This window comes from Chenopodium quinoa, unplaced genomic scaffold (genome assembly GCF_001683475.1).
Source record: "Chenopodium quinoa cultivar QQ74 unplaced genomic scaffold, ASM168347v1, whole genome shotgun sequence".
In the NCBI taxonomy this organism is placed as follows: domain Eukaryota; kingdom Viridiplantae; phylum Streptophyta; class Magnoliopsida; order Caryophyllales; family Amaranthaceae; genus Chenopodium; species Chenopodium quinoa.
Window position 1 is genome coordinate 906,160 of NW_018744895.1, and position 21,688 is coordinate 927,847.

The 21,688-nt window shown below is 35.7% G+C and overlaps 1 protein-coding gene across 1 annotated transcript; it reads left to right on the top strand.

Annotated features, from left to right (window-relative positions):
- Positions 1–1,428: 1,428 nt before the first annotated feature.
- On the top strand, positions 1,429–18,014 carry LOC110706003 (beta-hexosaminidase 1-like). Its single transcript, XM_021883921.1, has 15 exons — positions 1,429–2,356; positions 2,446–2,529; positions 2,631–2,666; positions 4,531–4,642; positions 4,852–4,922; positions 5,062–5,192; positions 7,228–7,244; positions 7,816–7,864; positions 8,604–8,704; positions 9,096–9,155; positions 12,286–12,319; positions 15,275–15,373; positions 16,062–16,121; positions 16,215–16,465; positions 17,540–18,014. The coding sequence occupies exons 1-15, from the start codon at positions 2,015–2,017 to the stop codon at positions 17,713–17,715; spliced, it is 1,623 nt and encodes a 540-aa protein (XP_021739613.1). The 5' UTR covers positions 1,429–2,014; the 3' UTR covers positions 17,716–18,014.
- Positions 18,015–21,688: the final 3,674 nt, after the last annotated feature.

The window sequence follows — 21,688 nt, forward strand, 5'->3', positions numbered from 1 at the left end:
GGTGGAGATTATTGGTTGAACCTTAGGCTCTTTGGTATAGGGTCTTGCAGGCTAAGTATTGTGATAATCGTTGTGATTTAGATATGTTCAAAGAGAAAACTTGTGCTTCAAACGCGTGGAGAGGGATTATGAGTAGTGTGGATATTGTTTGAAAAGGGATTAATGTGGCAGTGGGAAATGGCTCCAAGACATTTTTCTGGTATCATAGATGGGCGACTAAAGAGCCATTGCTGGCCTACGCTAGTGAAGAACCTCCTCTGGACGTGCAAGATAAGACGGTGGCTGAACTATGGGATTCAAATGTTGACTGGAAGTTCAAAATATTTGCGGAGTACCTCCTTGCTAGCGTGTTAAGTGAAATTTCTTCACATGAAGTAATAGATGACGAGGAGGCAGTTGATACATTTTATTAGAATGGCTCCCCGAATGGTAGCTTCACACTTAAGTCAGCTATTGAAATTATTCGGAATGCAGAGAAGAGACCTGATGAAATGTCGAAGGGATGGAAACTGATGTGGAGCATGCCAGTAGCGCAACGTATCCGCTTCTTTTTTTGGCTTGCAAGTCAATATCGACTGATGACTAATGGAAATCGATTTGTGAGACAGTTTATTGATGAACCACGGTGCTGTGTTTGTGGAGAGGTGGAGGAAAACGCAAAGCATGTGTTGCGATTTTGCCCAGCTGCAAAGATGGTGTGACAGGAATTGGGTGTGAGGATGCATAGAATTATTAACAACAAATCATTTAAAGATTGGTTGTTGGAGAATATTGATAGAGAAGCTGCAAACTTAGGTAGCGAGTGGCTGAGAGCATTTGGAGTCACTTGTTTGTGGCTTTGCCGGTGGAGAAACAATAGGTGCTTTAATAATACTCCCAACATACCTTTAGACCAAGCAGCGTTTATTTTTGCCAGGATTAGTATCAATCGACAGGCTATGGAAAGAGATGATAAATTGCTCAGAGTGAAATTTGGAAATAAAAAGGAGGTGTATGTTCGATGGATGGTGCCAAAAGTTGGATGGGTACGACTCAATACGGATGGTGCGACCAAAGGGAATCCTAACAGAATAGGTCTGGTGGGATAATTCAAGGTTGTGGAGGTGAACTCTTTGAGGTGTATGCTATGAATTGTGGCACTTGTACCTGCATGAAGGTTGAATTGATGGTAGTTTTGCGTGGACTTTCAATTGCTTGGGGTGGTGGACATAAGAAGATATGGCTTATTGTTGACTCTAAAATAGGGTACGAATGTTAGGAGAAGAGAATTCTCGTAACTCCCCCTATATTCATTTAGGAAAACAATGTAAAACACTTATTTCGGGTCGAGATTGGGAGATTGTCATAGAGCATTGCTATAGAGAAGCTAATAAAGCGGCTGATTGGCTTGCGAATTATGGCGTTCTCTCTGACCAAAAGTTGGTGCTACTGGAGGCCGTTTCGAAGGACCTTCGTGCTATTTTATTGGAGGTTATAAGTGGGGTGGCGTGGGCTCGTAGGGTGCCGGATGATGCTTGAGGAGAAGCTGCTAGAGCTGGCTGGGTCCGATACTTGCGATGTCTGGTTTATTTATGTCTTTTTACTTTTATGTTTCCTTAGCTGCTAGTGTGTTTTTTTTCTCTTTTTAATTTGTAGTTCTTAGTTTTCTTAGGGGCTTGCCCCTCTCATTTACCAAAAATTAAAAAAAAAAATATCAATATTCAAATAACTTACAAAATATAAAAAAAATTCAATAGGAATTTTATTGTAAAATTTAAATGAAATTCTTACCACTAAACTACAGCCACCATATTAATACTCCCATCATCTATTTTTAGTTTTTAAATAGGACAAACCAATCCTATCTTAAATTAAAAGTCAAACAAAAAAACCGGTAAATTTGAACTACTCCGTATATTACACTCATTCAAATTGACAATAATCCACTTGTACAATTATACTCTCACTGTCACACAGTCACACCAATCATTATCCAAGAAAACATTACCAGACACAGAAAATTCCGCCATTAACGATGCTTCCGTCAACCTCCGCCGCCATTTTCTCTCTCCTCCTAACAACAACGACACTACTTTCTCTCTCTTCATCTTCTTCACTTTCTGACGACGACGATTCTCTCACCTACATTTGGCCATTGCCGGCAAACTCCACTTCCGGCGCCGATACTCTCACCGTCGATCCCGACCTTTCTATCTCCAACTCCGGCAACTCTCCGATCATCTCCGCCGCTTTTCTTCGCTACAAATGCATCATCTTCTCTCATGCAACAACGGTTCCTCCCGGATTTCGATCTCTTCGAACGCCGGTTTTTGATATTAGTGTTGTTCAGATCGTTGTTCGTTCTTCTGATGAAGAGGTTTTTAATTTTGTTTGAATTTTTTTAGGGTTTTGATTTTTGATTGTTTGAGATTTTGTTTTAATGTTGTTGAATTTTGATGTTGTTAGCTTCAATTTGGAGTGGATGAGAGCTATGTTTTGAGGATTTCTGGGAGAGATAATCACTCAATTGTTGGATTTGCTGCAATTGAGGTAAATTTTTCTATAATTTCTACTTCAACGGTTGAGGATTTTTGGAGTGATAATTAAGGCAGAAGTAGAAGAGTTGATTGCATTTCTTGCTTTCTTTGTAGGCCAATACTGTGTACGGTGCATTGCGGGCGTTAGAGGTATGGATTTTTAGTAATTTTGTGGCTATGAATTTGCTTTTAAGTGCTAATGATTAGGCCGATTTCGCTCCTTCAGTCGGTCGTATGCCAAACTGTAATTGTTATGCCACGACTGTAAAATGTCAATGGAATGTCAAACTTCTGTGTATGTGAGCTTAAAAGGTTGCTTGGAAAGTAGAGTTTTTTAAAATGCCAAAGCGATGTTTAATCGGTGTAGTTATTTCACAGTAAATATTGTAGTATGCTGCAACTATGGATCAATAAGCGGATATGAGAGTACACTTTTAGGATTGTGAGCAATGTCATTGTCGACTACTACATTTTTTTACAAGGATTTGATTAAATTGATTATTGCATTATGTGAATACGTCTATTTTGTCGAGCTATGTCATATTGTCATATGCTCAAAACTGCATTTCATATTGCTTGTGTACCATATAATAGAACATTTTTGATGTTACTGTATGGTATGTATATGTATGTGTGTCTTGAGCCTCTCACCTGTCAATTTGGGTCAAAGATTCGGGTTTATGTTAGATTTCGGGTTGTTTGGGTCGGGTCGGATTACCGAGTCAGGTTAGGAGTTGACAAATTGGAAGTCTAAGCAAGGTTCCATCAAAGCCATTTGACAACGGAAGTAACGCCTTAGGCTCATAAGGGGGTAGTTTTACAATGTGAAATAACTCACATGCATACTATGTTTAGGGCATGCTTGGATTGAGAGTGATGTATTATTAGGGTAATAAAAGTCAAAATTAAGATAATGAATGTGAATATAAGGAAAACGAGAGAGTGATGGTGTGATTGTAAAGGGATTATGTAGTGATGGTGTGGTGAGAGGTAAAGAAATGGGAGCTATTACCCTTATTTTGAGGGTAATAGTTACATTAGGGGGAGGGTGGGTAATTATTACCCTCATTATGAGGTTAATGATTCCATAAGAAGGAGCACATTAAAAAGATCGAGGTTTACGGAAATGCGCATGTTAAGATGGACGTGCGGGAACACTCTAAGAGATAGAATGAAGTTATTCACAAGAAAGTGGGTGTCGCAAGCATCGTAGACAAACTAAGGGAAAATCGTTTGCGTTGATTTGGGCATATAAGACAAAGATCCCAGGGTGCACCAGTACGAAGAGTGGGATCATGAAGAGGTTAAATGAGGTAGAGGGAGACCAAATGACTTGGTTGGAAGGAGTTAGGAAGGATATGAATCATATGGATTTGCGTGAGAATGAGGTATATGATCGTAAGGGATGGAGGAGGAAGATTTTTGTGGTTGACTATGTGGAATAATCACTTTTGGTTCATGTAGCAGACCCCACTTATGGAATTAAGATTTTGATTGATTGATTGTGAAGGTAATGATTCCTCCATCTCTCTCTTTTTCTCATGTCACAAGTACTTTATTTCATTTGTAAACACTTTATCTCCCACAACAACACCTCTAGCCGCTTATGTTTTTCCTAGTTTGACTTTTATTACCCCTTAATTCATTATCCCCAATCCAAGCATGCCCTAAATGAAGACTCGAGCCACTTGCACAACGAACATAGTTTCCTTTGGTTATACTTAACTGTGATAGCTCTTTTTATGTACTTAGTGCATTCTCATTGGGTGTTTCACACAATATAGTGATTAAATGGAAGCGGGATATATTTTTCCTTTTGTTGGTATCTTTTCTACTTAATATGAGAAAGATGGAATTAGAAAAAGTTTAGGAAGTGTTTTCTCCCATAACTTATCAGATTTCATTATTCCCTTCTTTAGTATCATGTTGGTACTTTAAACATCCCTCCCAGTCTCTCTCTCTCTCTCTCTCTCTCTCTAAATTCATGAACGTTCCTTTTAATATTATCATGCAGACTTTCAGCCAGTTGTGCACATTTCATTATGAATCAAAAACTGTAAAAGTAATGAAGGCTCCTTGGTATATTCAAGACGAACCGAGGTTTGCATACCGCGGACTTCTTATAGGTAAGCCTAAGCCATAATCTAAAAGAATCTGTAAGATTTCAATTGGGTGTTTTTGGGCCTTAGATTCAGTTTGCTATTTCAAAATGTCTAATTTTCTTTGAGCTGCCACTAATGTAAAATGGAAAAGGAAAGCAAATATATAAGTAATTGGCTTGGTTGAATTTGTTATCTATCACCATCTTTTTCTTACAGTTGTTGCTTTCTTGCAGATACTTCTCGGCATTATCTACCAACAGATGTAATTAAGCATATTATTGATTCCATGTCATATGCCAAACTTGTAAGCTTTGCTTCTTGTCTACTTTTCTTTCTTTGTTGGTTTTAATTTTATTTTATTTTATTTTTTGATGTATTTGACAAAAGTTGTCGTGTCTTGCTGCTTCATTTGGTTCCTAATGTTTAAAAATTTTATTCAGTAGAATGTTCTTCATTGGCATATCGTGGATGAGGAGTCTTTTCCTCTTGAAACTCCTTCTTATCCAAATTTGTGGAAGGGTTCATACTCAAGGTGGGAGCGGTACACAGTTGAGGATGCTTATGAAATTGTCAAGTAAGCTCTCACTTCAGCTCTTCATTTTAAATTGTTCAGTTCGAAGAATGACAACCTTTCTTGTTTAGCTCGTAAAATATTGTCTTTGTAAAATGTTAGCCATTTTCCCTACAACATTTGTCAAATGTTTTGAAATTGCATTGGATTTTATTCCTATATGTTGTTGAAATTGCATTGGATTTTATGTAAAATAAAGACATATGTAGTCATGTAATGGCAAGCAATTCAAGAAACTATCTATTTTCCCATTCCGAAGTAAGACATATCTTACAGAAAGGGAGGAGGGTGTTAAGGAAATGAGAGTTATAGAAAACCAATTCTTTGGAGTTAAGTATGAAATACCTTTTCCAATAACTCCCTGTCCCATAAATGCCCTTTTGCATTAACTTTAACCCTATACCCATTGGTTACCTTGTCCAATAACCACCCCTAGGCATAAATATGTGTTCTCCTTCTATTTTTAATATATGTCATTTTGACACTACTGCGAATTGCTTAATAGTGGATTCTATCTCTTCATGTTCAACACACATCTGTCTCAAAAGAAGCATTTGTACCATGTTAATGTCTTGACCATGATCTTTTAAAAACCCAGCAGTCGGATGAGTATTGTAAAGCCATCCACAGAAATCTTAGAAAAATTCTTTGTCAATTCACACTGTATTTCTGCTTGCACTGGATTTGAGCTAGCCAGACTTGAATATGTGCAGAACTTCTTGGTTAACATTGCCCTTTTTTTTTTTTATTTTTTTTTTTATTTTTTTGTAAATAAATACAGATCCCAAATACATGAAGCACTCACTGAAATCTAGCTTTGCAACACTTTAATTGTTGTCTTCCATGCCAAAATGCACACCAAACGCTCTGTTTCATTTTTAACTGTGCCTCCTCAAAGCTCCCGTTTGTTTTCGTAGTTGTGTGCACTGTGCAAACGTATTCTTAACACATGTAAACAAATTATGATGTGCAAACAACATAAGTGAGTCTATGACACTTTTGTTTGTATGATTTCAACTTGTGTATAAGACCATAATTGTTGCCAAGAGAAAATAACTTTGTAGATCCTTTTGTGTTCTGGTCTTAATCGGAAAATCATTGGACACTTTTGAACCACTTCTATTTGTCCTCATTGCACATATTTTTAATAATGTTGATATTCCTGTATGTGATACACCCTTATTTGTCAATTCCCGCCAAAGTACATCCCTTGGTACCTTCACTACCTTGGTAGCCTTTTTATTATTGATAAAAATCATGAACTTTTTTTACGCACCATTACTCCATGAATTGACTTAAGACTTAGGAGGTAAATAGTATTATTTGTAGGCCTGGGCGCCAAGTCCAGACTGGAGATTGGAATCGATGATTTATGGGACTGAAGTGGAACAAATTAAACCTACATTTCCAGGTCCAGTCCAAGTTTTGACCGGATTGGATCGGTAAATATGCATTTTATATATTCCTGGGAGAAACCGGTTTTCTATTTGGGATCTTGGTAAATGATATCAGGAAATCCTACTATAGCTTCCAGTATACCGTATAAAACACGTCACTAATGTCCTTCATAATTTAATCTGAATAGTATGTATGATATGGTACAGGATATATGCATTTGATATATTCCTGAAATAAACCGGTCCTCTTTTTGGGATCTTGGTAAAAGAAATCCAGGAAATCCTACTAATCTTCCAATATACCCTGTAAAATACATGTCAATAATGTCATTCATAATTGATCTGAGTAGTATGTAATATATGGTGCAGGTTTAGCCTTAATTTACAAACTAGATCTGACTATTTTTCCCTAGTAGGTTTGATCTACGGGGCATGCTTTTTTGATTGTCCTTATTCATTTTGCTGCTATTGTTCATTGTAATCACCTATCTATTTGGCATCATTATGATCTATTTGTCCGACATTCGTCTTCCCTCCTCCCCACCTCCTCTTTGGTCTAACTTTGTGAAAGATTGATTCTACATTCACTAACGGAAATTTTCTCCTTCAACCTTTGTGTCTATGTGATGGCTCACATGCAGCTTTGCAAAAACAAGAGGTATGCTATATCTTTTACTATATATCTTGTGTTTTTCTCGAAGTATCACTTTTTTTTTTTTTTTTTTTCCCTTTTATGTGCTGCTTTAAAATTGTTTCATTTGGTGCTAAACCATATAATAAGATGCCAGATTTTAGTGTGTGCCTACTTCCTACGTGTGGATGGTCTTCTTCGCCCTTGGCTTTTTTGAATAAAGCTCCTGTAGCTTGGCTTAGCCTAATTAACAGTGAGGTGCCACCCTCATTATCTTGAGCAATGCTGGGTGCTATGAGGAAAATGGAGCACCCTTCCCATTGTTCTTAATCCCTTTTGTTTATTACTTTGATTATACTCTCTCCCTCCTATTTCTGTTGCTACTTGCATTGCTCCTTGAAATGTAACCCTCCTCCCTCTCCAAGAAAACAACATTATGAAAGAGTTGCGTACCTTCTTGTCTTACCTTGCACCTCAGAAACCTTTTGTTTCTTGGAGCGCTTAGCACCAAGGGTCTTTGCATGTTCTTTATGTTATGTATGCATATTTTTAAATGCTCTGTATGGCTTAGCCTTATGATACCTGCACCTTGTGGCAGGCATCCATGTCATGCCAGAGATAGATGTTCCTGGTCATGCTGAATCATGGTATGTAATCTCCTTGTGCGCCGCTTTAATTTCTGTTTTTGAAAAAGCTTAAACATCTGTTGAATTAGCTAGCTCAAAAGGGAGAATCCCTTTTCTGCTAAAGTTATCCAAGATACTAATTTACTTGCAAAAAATTTGTTTTATTTATAACCTCTATTCTTCTGGAAAATTAGATCTTAGCTCTGCCTGTAGTCATCTTATGCTTGGTTTTAACCATTAGAGAAGGGGTAGTATGTAGTATATTGTTTATTTGCTCAAAACTGCTTCTATGCATGTCGGTTTCTGAATTTCTTGAAGATGTCCCTTTAGTTTTGTTAGTAAAGCTGTAAATACCGATATAATTAGTATTATGAAAGTTCTTCCCTTCTTCCTCACCATGTATTATATTGTGAGTTAGTGTCTGCTCATGTTTTGTGTCTGACTGTCTGTGGCTCTGTGCTGATAGCTCAAAGTCTTTCATTAGAGACAACTCAGACAAGTAATATTCTGCAGTATTTTTGCATTTGCTCAAAACTACTTTTGATGCATGTCGATTTCTTATTATCTTGAAGCTGTTCTTTTATAATTGATAGCTAAAGCTGTAATAAACTGCTAGAATTAGTATTCATGAAAATTCTTCACTTCTTCCTTACCGTTTCGTGAGTCAATGTTTGCTCATGATTTGTGAATCTTATTATCTTGAGTACTTCTACAGATTAGCTCCAATCTTAAATCTCATAGGGATAATTTCTTTATGCAGGGGTGTTGGATATCCTGATCTTTGGCCTTCTTCTTCCTGTAAAGAGCCACTTGATGTCTCCAAAAACTTTACTTTTGATGTGGTTTCTGGTATTTTGACAGGTCAGATCTTCGTATTGCAGAGTAAACCTTATCAAAACTAAACTGATGAAATAGATCCTCAAACCTCATTAAAATTTCCCAGCAAAAAAAATAAAAAAGAAAATTAAACCTTGTTACTTACTTGTACAATTCTCTTCTTTAGTTCCACCGAAATTCTAAAAGAAGTAGTGAGTCAGCATTTAACCATACTTATAGTTATTACAGACTTAGTGATATAGCCAATAAAAAATGAAATTGTAGAAAGTTTGGAATTACATGTTATTGTTATATATCTTACATACTAAGGAAAATAATGCTACACTAACCTATAGCTGGTCCCTTATTTTTTTTTATTTTTTTTATTTTTTTTTTGTGTCAATATGTTGAATCAACTACTATTTGTGATATGCAGATATGGGAAAAATCTTCCCATTTGAGCTATTCCACTTGGGAGGTGATGAGGTTAATACAGGTACTTTTAAAGCACCCTATTTTACATTATGCCGTAGATAAGAATCCTTGATTGATCAAGTAAAGGATTTTGGGGACAAAAGAACTTCTATTTCTTTTTCAATGTCTTTCAAAAAATAAATCGGAAGGAAAGGTGTCTTGTATCTTCACAAAATTAATTTGGTTAATTTAATATAATATCCTTGTAGCACTAAGTCTCTATGCTTGTTTCCGTAGATGCCTTATCTTTGTCCCTGGGTGATGCAAAAATTGTCAGTCGTTTTTCACTATAATTTTTTAATTTCTTCATGGAAGATGCTGTATAAATCTCTTGTATATTGTTATATTTTGAAGCTAAGTTAAGCGGTAGTGAGATTGGGACAAAATTACCACTCTTAGTTTCACCACAAAATTGAAAGGCCAAATGTTGGTAAGATTCTAGGAAAATTTGCTGAAATCGTCTTTTATAATTTAAAATTTGAAACAACCACCTTATTTCATTATATATTTTTTTTTTGTCTAAAACCACCTTATTATAAAATATTTTTCCTTAACATCACCTTTCAGGATGTCTTAGACTCTGTTTAATCATCCATCAAAAACCCCTTTTGTTTTCTTCCATCCACTTTCTGTCTTTCATTTTCGAAATGTTATTTTACATTTAGAAAGAGATAATTATGAAGTTAACCAATCAACAGCAGTTATTAATCAAATACAACTCAACTCTTTAAAAGTTTCAATAGTGAACGGACTGAGAAGTATTAAAGAAAGAAAAAGTTTTGCCTTAATTTTATGCACCCAAGAAAGTAAAAGCCCTAGTACACAAAATTATGAAATCTCACATGCTGTTAAAAGTTGTTGTTCGTAGTTCAAAGGTCATGGATTCTATGCTCACAATCTTGAACTATATGTTCATAATTTTTGAGCTATTTGTTCATCCGGAATCTTTGGGGCTTGGACCTACTTTTGGAGATATAGGTAGGAGCTTTGCCTTTTGTGAATTTTCTTATTGGTTGGTAGTATGTTAATGTATACAAAGGGTGAATGTTAGATGGAAGGATAACTTTCATATCTGTACATAACTGCAAGTCTGATCTAACACTCTTAATCTCTTTATTAAAAACCATTAGCAATTATTACTAAATTAGGACCACAAGAACCACAACAACTCCATGTGGATTTGGCTTTTAGGCTAGGGATGTGCCATATTCTTAACTAGTGTAGATCAGTGGACACATAATACAACAAGGAAACAAGAATCTTTATATACTTAAATAGGATATGAATTTGGGTAAAGGTTAAGAGCTACCAAATGTTTATTAGAATCAATTTCACTTTACTGGATATGACTATACCACTGCCAACCTTTTGACCCATACCTCTCCCATAAGAGTAAAAAGTCATGGTCTGTTTACACCAGTGCATTCCCCGACATTAATAAAAAGATAGTGTGTGACTTTGTGGAGTACAGAAAAGCAGCCAAACTATGGGGTTAGAGATGGTCTTTCTAAGAATAGAAAAACAGGGTACATGTCAGCCCTAAGATTTGGGTTTGATGGTGATGGATCTGATGGAGTGGATACACTGGATAGCCCCCGCTGGTTGTATATAGGATTTGTAAATTGTCTTGTTGAAGCGGCTGGTATCATAGAAAGAACTCAAAGAAGTCGGCCTTGGGGTTCCTATTGCTATAACATTTGAGGACTTTCAGATTTAGTGGAAGCAGTGTCTCGCAAGTATTATGTCACGCTTTACTGCCATTGTTGCATAAATTTAGAAGTTGAAATGCTTCACATCATCATTGTACAATGTAGATCCAAGAGTTCTGGGACATTGTTAGAATATACAAGGAAATATGCATTTAAGCTTGTCATTCTGGGAGAGGCTTTAAACCTAAAAGTGATTAAATATGACTTTAAAGTTTTAAACTTTTGAAGTTTTCTTATATGTGATATGTTTGTTTTCATATGCACATGACTTTAACAATGGACATAACTGCTTATGGGTAACAAAACAGTATATAACACATGATATTGGATAGCTTTCAACTGAACAAGGCAAGTAATGGAACAACCTTTAGGTAACATCACGACCTTGAGCTCTGTAGTTGGATAAACAGAGAGCTTAGAGAGAAATATAGAGGAAGGAGAGATGAGTGCGTGGAGGGACGGGTCCTTAAGAATGGAAAATTGCTAATTTTCTTTGGGAGAGTTAATCATTGAGGGATAGTTTAGTAAAATTGTTAGAAGATATCCCTTCGTTATTTCACTTCTAAGATCTAATGTCCTATGAAACTAATAAGGGATTTACTCCACTTTCTAGAGGTCCCCAAAAGTTTAAGGATAAAAAACAAATACTTTGTATATTGCAAAAGCATCAAATTGCAAAGTAGATCAGTTTGTTCTTGTCAATCTTTTGTTATATGTACCCATGCCCTTATGATCTTCAATATCGATGTAAGGCCTCCAATTTAGACAATGAGAACATATGATAACCTATGGTATAGGTGAAACTACTTTGATGAGTGGAACTGCAAGCTTTTGGGCTATGTTTGTACAGATATAAGGTGAGGTGTTTCTTAATCTAAACTTTTTATGGTATGCATTGTAGACATCTTAATCAGAAAAGGATTTAGCCTAAAGCAGGTATCAATGCTTTTATTAAAAATGATTTTAAGAGGTGTTGAAGAAGACTTTTTCAGGAGAATCTTATGGTGGTGATTTCTTATAGAATTATGAAGAGGTTCCTTCTCTTATACTCTTAAATTCTTCTAATTTGTGGAAACTGGTCTCATAATCAATATTGCCTTGTGTTTACTAGGTAATGTTTAGACTTTAGAACTTAGCAATTGTTACTTTTTCCCCTGTGATATGTTCAATAAGAACTCTTATGTCAATCTTTAAATAGTACTTTTTGTCTAAATATACATAAAAGATTTCATCACCTTTGTTTTCTACTCTTGGGTTTATGATAGGTTTCTTCACTGACGTTCATGACCTTTTTGTTTATTCACAGCCTCAGTCAAAATTAAGAAAAACAAATCTTGGCATTCATGGTTGTAAATTGCTTATAGGAATGTTGTGCTTTGAAAACTTTTCCATTTGTGGTGTCTGCTTATTATCAAATAATTAGTGTGTTTTTATTTTTGGCAGAGTGTTGGAATTCTACAGCACACATAAAGCAATGGTATTTTTTCGTTATAGTACTTTTCTTTTCCCTTTTGTCACAAATTCCTGTTCTGTAGTGTAAAACTTTGAAATTGTACCGCTTCTAGTTTTTACTAGTGTCAATATCTAGAATTTTCTGTACATTTTCATGACTAACATTAAAAGATAAACAAATAATATTATAAAGGTACTACCCGTATACAAAAAGGATGGCCAGGATAGTTCTACATCACAGAAGCGTACGTCATTCCGGTGTGTAATGGATTGTGGTCCAGGTGTTGTGAATGTTATGTTGTGCTTTATTGGCCTATAATGCCTGTAGAAGCCATTTAAGTTCTCTATGTTGGCACATATTAGCTTTCTAAAAGTTGGAATATTCAGGTTTTGCAAGTTAAGTTGTTGATATGTACCTGCTGAGGTTCAAAACTATGCCAAGGTCAAAATCATTTTACATTTAATAACAAAACTTTTTTTTTAAAAAAAAAAAGCAAGTGCATGGGGAACCTAACACTTACTCGAGCTATACAACCTAGCCATAAAAAAGGAACTTGAGCTCTTGACACTTGTAACTTTGTAAGCTCTCACCATCGCAATTTTGCTGACTTATTTCTTTCCAAGTGCACAAATTTCCGTCAGTTCATCCTCTACGCTTGATAGTCTAACTTAAGCTTTTGTGGCATTATCATTGGATGTGGGACCTTAATAGAAGATAGTAAATTAAGAACAAAGTTTAATGACATACGGAGTGTTGATCTTTATTGAAGACGAAATGTGAGAGAGGTGGCTTAGATGCTAGGACTTGTTCAGAGGGGAGTAGGATACATTCAGATGCTTCAATTAGAAGAATATAAGGAATTGCACGCGAAGGAAGTAGACCCAAGAAGATTTGAAAAAGGGAAAAAAGAAAAAAAAAAAAAAAAAAAGGCGGTCCTCGCTCAACCTATCAAGGATATGACCCTTATTTTGAAGTTTTTGTTGCTGATCCCAAGTTGGGAGGAGGGGAATCTCTTGCTCTTACATGTAAGGGACCTTGAGCATGACCCTTTCTTCCAAGGGACCTTTTGTTAATTGATGTAAAAATACAATTTTGCGGAAAAACAGCAAAAGATTTATGCACATGTTAATATTATGAATTTAATGAACAATAATAATATAGTTCTTCCTCTCCAATCCATTTTAATCACAATGTGAGGGTGTCCACACAACAAACATTGAATCTCCAATGAGTTTGTTAGCATAGATTAAGGGAGAAGTAAGATTTAATATCCCCACTCACTCTCATGACCAGATGTTTAGGTTTATGGCTTTTGCTTTAATGGGAAATTGAAAACATATGTATGTTTTAACTTCTAATGCATAGGCCTTTTTAATCTTAAAGCCTTAGGTTAGATTACAAACCTAGCAAGACACCTTAGTAAAACATGCACACACTTACACACACACAAACACGTGGTCCCAAGGCCCTTAGGGAAAACATGCATGTGTGACTATTGGGGTCGTTGGGCTTTGAGTCCAAAAGTACAATGCTTGATTCGATCTATACAATTGTGTGTGACCAAAGAGCTTTAGTTAGGTGTGAGCCGTATATTCAATTACTTATTTAATTAGCTGATTAGAAGCGTTTTCTAGCCAAACATTTCCAATCACTAAATATTATTGAATACTTGAACTAACTAATTCTGTCATTGAACTTTTAGACTACTTATCAAGAGAAATGCATCTTGATTAAATGACACGATTCCAACACTTTTTCTCTCCCATCATGTGTATATATAAGTTTTCATGACTTGCCATTATATATTATTCTTCAGTGAAGTGTGTTTTCTCTTCTTGTTCAAGTGTTCTCACCCTCACTTTCTATCATATTACAATATAGTGTTGTAGTTGGTGGTGTTAATGTATTGTTTTTCTCTATACACGGTACTGTTGTTTGGAAACATTAGTTACATACTACTATACTACGGAGTGTTTGGAGAAAAAAAATGTGGTCAAAGTAGTATAGGAATAGTTCGTGATTGGATTTTCTAATGCATGTATATGTTGTGGATAAATAAACGGGAAAAATACAACTAATGTAAAGGGTGTTTTGGTAAAATTGTTGGTGAATACTTAATTTTGATGGGTTGGAACAATATAACAATTATTTTCCGTGGGAAGAAGCCATCAACTACTACAAAATTGTCTTACTCTTTAGCCATTCTTTCCAAGAGTTGAAACATTCTTTATCCTTTTACAAGCTCTCTGGAACTAGGCTAAGTTAGATATTAGAGTGCGAGCACATGTACCTTCTAGACTGTATTATTCTCAGGATATTGTGGGTTTGTCCAGGTTTTGGAAACTGAATGATAAACTCTATCATTGTAACTGTACCCAGATTGATCACCCTTGCTATTTACATTGTACTCATAAGTTTTGTGGTGAATTCTCGAGACTAATGATATTCATGTAAACAGTCACAGACTTGTAAATGTTTTGTGAACTTGGAACCCAGTTTTCTTCTTGAAACAATGTAGGATTGTCATTATTATTGTTGAAATATCTGTACAAAGATTCTGATAATAGTGATTGAGAAACCCGGCACTATCTGATAGGCTGATATATCTGAATAATATGAAGGCAAGGCTATGGAACATTTGATCTATGATGATGAACTTCCAGGAACATTAGATCTATGATGATGAACTTTTTACGTCTTGATCAACATTTCATTCTTGGCTAAAGCTGTCTAAATAACAATACTTTGTCCGTGGTCACTTGTCAAGAGAAATGAAGTATTAAGCTTAAACAAGTCAAGTAGTGTCTTCTTTCTCTCCCCTCCCCCTCCCCCTCCCCCTCCTTTCTTTTCTCTCTCTTTCTTTCTCCCTCTCCCTATATTTATTTATGTGATAGATACTTTTCTACCATGGCCTTGGACTATTTTTCCGTGGAAATCATACTTTGTATAACTTTTTTTATTTATTTTTTCTTAATGCAGGTTAATAGACCATAACATGACTCATAATGACGCCTACCAATATTTTGTGCTAAGAGCTCAGGAAATAGCTATTTCAAACAATCGGACACCTGTCAACTGGTATGCCTCTTTGTATGTCTAGTATGTGCATCTCTTGTAAAAGTTTGTCCTTGGGTGTCAAACAAAACATCAGCAGTCCTATTCACAAGTATCTGACACAACCTATGTGGTTACCTTTGATACCGAGAGGCATATTCAGAAACATAAAAATGTGGCAGCTTCCCTTAAACAAGTGAAAGAATGAAAAAGTAGTATAAAATAAAACAAAAGCTCTTTAACCCACTTTGTTTGCGTTGGTTTGGCTGAGGAGGTCAAAGCTTTTCGTAGTGTTATCATATTCTTTATGCATGTTGTTTACTATGTAAAACCTTTTGCATTAGATTCATCCTCTTAAGATGCTCGTCTTTTTATTGAAGAACAAGATCCTTTTTTTCTTCTTTTGGTGATTACTAGTAATGGTCTAAGACCAAACTTCTTCCTTCAACCCCGCAATATGACGAAAGGTGCTTTGAAAAGAGGAAATAGGGTTGCATCTGAGTGAAGTGTCATGACATAAGTTAACATCAGTTATTAACCATGTAAGTTTGCTTTGTAGTAAAGAGCAAGATTACACGAGTTGGCAACAAATTCTGTTTCACTTGTATGCTTCCACAACTTGTTTGTTGTGTGATGAGATTGTATGTATCACTTTTTGCTTTCATATTGGATGGGAAACACTTAATTTGGATCGATAATATTTTCTTTTCAGGGAAGAAACATTCAGATCATTCCCCTCAAAGCTGAATCCAAGAACAGTTGTGCATAACTGGTAAGTTGCTCAATCTTAGTTAAATCTAGTCTTGTAACTTTGTAAGGTTCTTTGATTGACTATAATAATGTAACAAGTGCAAACTGGTGGTAGGCTGGTTTCTGGAATCTGTCCCAAGGCTGTGGCTAAAGGTTTTAGATGTATATTTAGCAATCAGGGTGTTTGGTACCTTGATCATCTAGACGTCCCTTGGCAACCTGTTTATGAAGCAGATCCCTTGGAGGGAATTACTAATGTTACTCAGCAAAAGATGATTCTTGGAGGAGAAGTATGCATGTGGGGTGAGACAGCTGATACTTCAGATATTCAGCAAACAATATGGCCACGAGCTGCCGCCGCTGCAGGTATATATATCGATCACATCTTTTGAAGGGAAAAAAATAAAAATATTGCAGCCTGTTTATCAAAGTGACCAGTATGGAATTCCCCTGCCTGACTCCATTTGAATTATTTGGCAATAAAGTAGTAGGAATTGACCTTTGACATGATTTGAGTTAATGGCATTTATGCTAATGATAAATTAATAATTGTAATGGTGCTGGACAGCCCCCTACTATCATTAGAGCGTGAGCTTTCTATTTTTAAACTTGAGGCGCTCTTTGTGATCTGGAGGTCATAGATTAAAGTCCCCTAGGATTGGCAATGGTGAAAATGAAGGTGAAGGTGATGGTGAACTTGTTTTTTAAGGACTTTAACACCAAAACCAGAGCAAAATAAAGTAGTTTGCTTAAGTTCCTTTACTACCCTGTAATATAGAGCCTTAAATTAATATTAAATCAAACTGTTTTTAATCTGTCTTACACTAGCTTCAAGGTTTCCTACGTCACTATTTAATCTTGCCACACCTGTAAGCTACTATCTAGATATATATTCTCATCTATGTTGCTAGCATTGAGGCAACCTACTTCACACAGTTCACAGCAACCTATCTCCCAAATATATTGGATCACTCTACAAACTTCGTGGCTTTATTATGGGATTTTGAAGCTTGAGGGACCACCAATAGATTTTGTACTTGCAGTCGAAAGTAGTTCACTTACAAGCCTGGCTCAATAATTTGTATTATGCCTACTCAAGGATCATGCAAATTATACCCAGTTGGTGGTCCTAGTATCATTTTATTTCAGTGGTTTTTGTGCAGCAAGTAAATTAAATGTTTCAACTTTGATTTGTTTCTTCTATTCTTCCAAAAGGTAACAACATATAGGTTTCTAACATATTCTTGTGTCTGTCTCGCTCCCTTAGCTGTCATAATCTGTGTAGAAAGCAACCTGCTTGTTAGATTGCTCATCCATTGTCTCAATATCATAAATTCTGCCCCGCCTGACAGGGTAGTTGCTGCAGTTTGCATTATATGTGTATATGCTTCTGTCTAATTCTCTTCCTGATTGTCAACCAACCTTTTTTTTTTAATTTAGAACGCTTATGGAGCACGAGAGAAGCTACAACAGTAGAAAATATTAACAAAACAGCACTACCCCGATTGCATTACTTCAGATGCCTCCTGAACATGCGTGGTGTTCAAGCTGCTCCTCTTACTAACTTCTATGCTCGACGTCCACCTACTGGTCCAGGCTCATGTTATGAGCAATGATGTACTTATGCAGCTATTATTTATCAGATGTGATATGAACTGCATGGAAAAGTTCATTTATACATCCAATTGGTTACATATTGTATTTTACAGGGAAAATAAAAGGTTTGTGATCTGCATGTGTTTACACTATGCAGACTGTTTGAAGTCATTTTGTTTGCTTCGTGGTGTTTGGCGAATGACAATTGACCATAGCTATGTTAATCATCTCTAATTTATTTTATGATACAATTGTTCATGTAGACTGTCTGGTACTGTGTGAATCTTGCATCTCAAGCAATATACTAGTATTTCGTACATATAAGGGCATTGATCTTTGAATGATCTTTGTTTAGTTTCCTTTGTTACATTGGAACAGAAAAATCAGTAGTGTAGAAATGAGGATGAAAAGAATCTAAGTAAAAATTGATACTTCGAATTAGATTTTAAATTGATGCAATTAAAATCATATGGCCTTTTCAGTGTAAGAATATATATATTAGATCCAAAACTCCAAACAAACCAAACTAAATACAATAGAACAAATTTTTTACGCCCAATCCCATATAATGTACAAAATAAGACATGTTTAAATTGAAAAAAACATGACTTCAGAGAAATAAGTTTTAAATTCCTCCAACATTAATTAATTTTTTGTATAATTTAATTTCACAAAAATAATACAATTTCAAACAAAATATGTACAACAATTTTTTCCACACTGAATAAGGTTTTTTTTTTTAGGCTGCCAAGTTTTTTTCTTTCTTTTTTTTTTTTTTTTATCACCTTGATAAACATAGTGTGTTTATCTTATGGCAATATTATAAAAATTTTGCGTTGAAAACAGTGCCATGTAATAAAAAAAAAAAAGAATTTTCTTCTGTTCATGCCAGCTGTCCCAAACGGCTTGCAATACGGAATAATTCACAATGAATTATTTCCTTCTCTCTCCTCTCCTCCCCTCCCCTCCCCTCCCATGGCCACAACCACCTATATATTACCGCTTCAAGGTGATAAACCGGCCGACCAAATAAAAGATACCCTAGTAGCAAAATATGTAAAGTAGGGCCATATTAACCCTTTAGGGGAAGGTATGACAAAGATGGCTGTGGTTAATCTGGTAGGAGCGACGCAGTCGATTTGGTAGGAGTGTGTGGTTGTGCGGTGAAGTCAATCTGGTTAGAGCGGTGGGTCGTGCGGTGGTTGTGCAGTGGTTGGCGATCTAATGGAAGAAGGAGATTGGGTTTGTAGAGGAGAGAGAAGGAAGTAATTTTGGGGTTTAATTTGTTGAATATGGTGAACGGTGAGTCAGTGAAGAAGAGCCAAAGTTCATATTCAAAGCAGCCTCGTTGTATATGGGGAACAAAGTTCAGATTCATAAAGTCCCAATAAAAAAAATAAAAAATAAAAAAATAAAAGCAAAAAATAAGTGTTTGTGGCCATGGTGAACAGTGAAGAAGATTGGGTTTGTAGAGGAGAGAGAAGGAAGTGATTGGGTTTGTACACTTAATGGCACAAATAACACTGTCAAAAGTAAAATAAGTAAATTTTTTAAAAGTCAAAATTCTCCTTACTAAACCACATGAAAAGACAGCGCTACCCCTAGATAAACGAAAATCGTTTGTCGGGTCTTAAACTTATATTTTCTCGGTTTTTTTTTAGACAATATAAATCAATAATCTATAATTTAACACTAAAATAATTACTATCCACGTGGCAACTTCTTAAAAGAAAATTTCCCTCCAAAACTATTATTGACGTCATTCTATTTTTTTTTTTTTCTTTTTCAAGGTAAAGCTAATGTTTGGAAATAATTGACTAATTATATATTTTTCTAAAAGCTTTTATGTCTAAATAGACTAAATATATAATTTCAATTCATATGATTTAAAATTAAATAATTGACAGTTAGTCTCTTTCACATTTTTTTTTCTCCTACATAGTTTTTTTTCTTAAAAGACAATCTGCTACATTTTATTGTAATAGTGATTGTAAATTTTGGATTTTGCACTCTATTAATTCTTCAAATTTTCTATAATGAATCAAAAACGAATGCTAACATTTTAAAAATTTTATTATAGCTATGAAGTTAATTAGAATATTTAACATTATCATGTCTTTCATTTTACCTCCAAATCTAACGAGAGGGATCACAATTTATTATGTTTTGCTTAAAATATTGAGGAAATTTTGAGTTTTGCTACCACTAAAATACACCTCTTTGACTTTTGCTACCCATTTAAAAGCAAAAAACATATGTTTTGCTACCATTTAATAAAATTGGTTACTAATTCCATTAGTGGGGCCCAGCCACCATCCAATCACCCCTCCCTCCTTCCAGCCACCCCTGCTCCCTACTCACACCAACAATCAACCACTAACAACCACCCAATCACACGCACAACAACCCCTGTCTCACCACCATGCACAACACCTCCCTGTTTCCTCTACCATCACTTCCATCACCATCAGCAATCAACTCCAATTTCCCCTGCTCCATTATCCGCCAACAATAGCACCCAGGCAACAGCCCACAATCAACCACCAGTCCCTGCAATAACACCGTTGCACAGCCACCCGGTACTCCCATTATAGCAGCCCAGCTCTGCTCACCCTACCAATTTCTTACTCTCAACCGCTAGCCCACAATAATCGCACCGCCACTCAGCTCTCACCATCACCGCTCACCCCATGCACCTTGCAGCACCGCAAAACACAGCAGCAATTGACGCACAACAACAACCTCCTCCAATCACAACCAATTACAACAATTAACCGCGGCAGCAACGACATCAAGCAACCACCACTAAACGGGTAAAAACGAAACCCTAAAACCTGTTTAGGGTGGTTTAAGGGTGGTGTTTAGGGTTAGGGGTGTCAGTTTTTGGGTGGGGGAAAAGGAGGGGCGTGGGGTCACAAGTGCCGATGGATCTTTTGGGCGGCGACAGCTGATACGAGGGGGAGGGTGGCTGACGGGCTGTAATGGCTGGGAATGTTTTTTTTAAAAGTTTTTTCTATTTTTTAATAAATTACATCATTATTTAATGAGATAATGGCCCCACTTAACAGAACCCTAATAGATTATGTTAAGTGGTAGCAAAAGCTATATGTTGTAACTTTTGAAGGTAGAAAAATAAAATAAAATTTTAGATAGGTAGCAAAAGTCAAAACAGGGTGTTTGGTGGTAGCAAAACTCAAAATTTCCAAATATTTATATTACACACTTACAAGTAAAATTTTTATCATTAAAGCTGTGCATTGCACGAGGCTAACCTAGTATATTCTAAAAGACACACCAGCATTGTTTTTTTTTTAATAAAAAAATTCTATTAATTAAAGAAACAAATCATTTAAAAAAAACATTTTTTTTATACATATTCCATATTATTGTAGCAATTACTATATTTAAAATAAAAAGATTTCATAAATCTAACTAAAAAAATTTTGGGCAACTATAAACCAAAAATTATATTTTTACAATAATTTGTGACCTGTTTTACTACAAGAAAAAAGATTGCTTAGATTTTTTGCCTACTTTTGGTTTAGTTGTGTTTTAGAAGATATAATTAAAATATTTAACAATTAAAAAAACCCTAGCCTCCTTTCTCTCTCCCCTCTCATAAACTCTAGCCTCCTTTCGTTAATTTTGAAGGGGCCCCATCGAATTTCACCGGTGAAAAGCCCCAATCTTTATTTCTTTTAAGCTTTTTATTTCTTAGGTTACAATAATGTCTCCCTCGAAAGAATGAGATTATCTTCTTCGAAAGAATGGGTTTTTTTCGATCTCCTTTGAAAGACAAAGTTTTTCAAACTCCTTCGAAAGGAAAGTTACAACACCAGAACTGGTTGCCGACCGCCTGTACCTGCAAAAGCACGGAGACTCCGGTTGGTTGGAGTTCTGCCTCCGACGATCAAGTTAGAATACATCTGAATAAGGATGCGGAAAGTAAATATTCTCTCGGATTCCGGGAGACTATGCTATTAATATTGATCG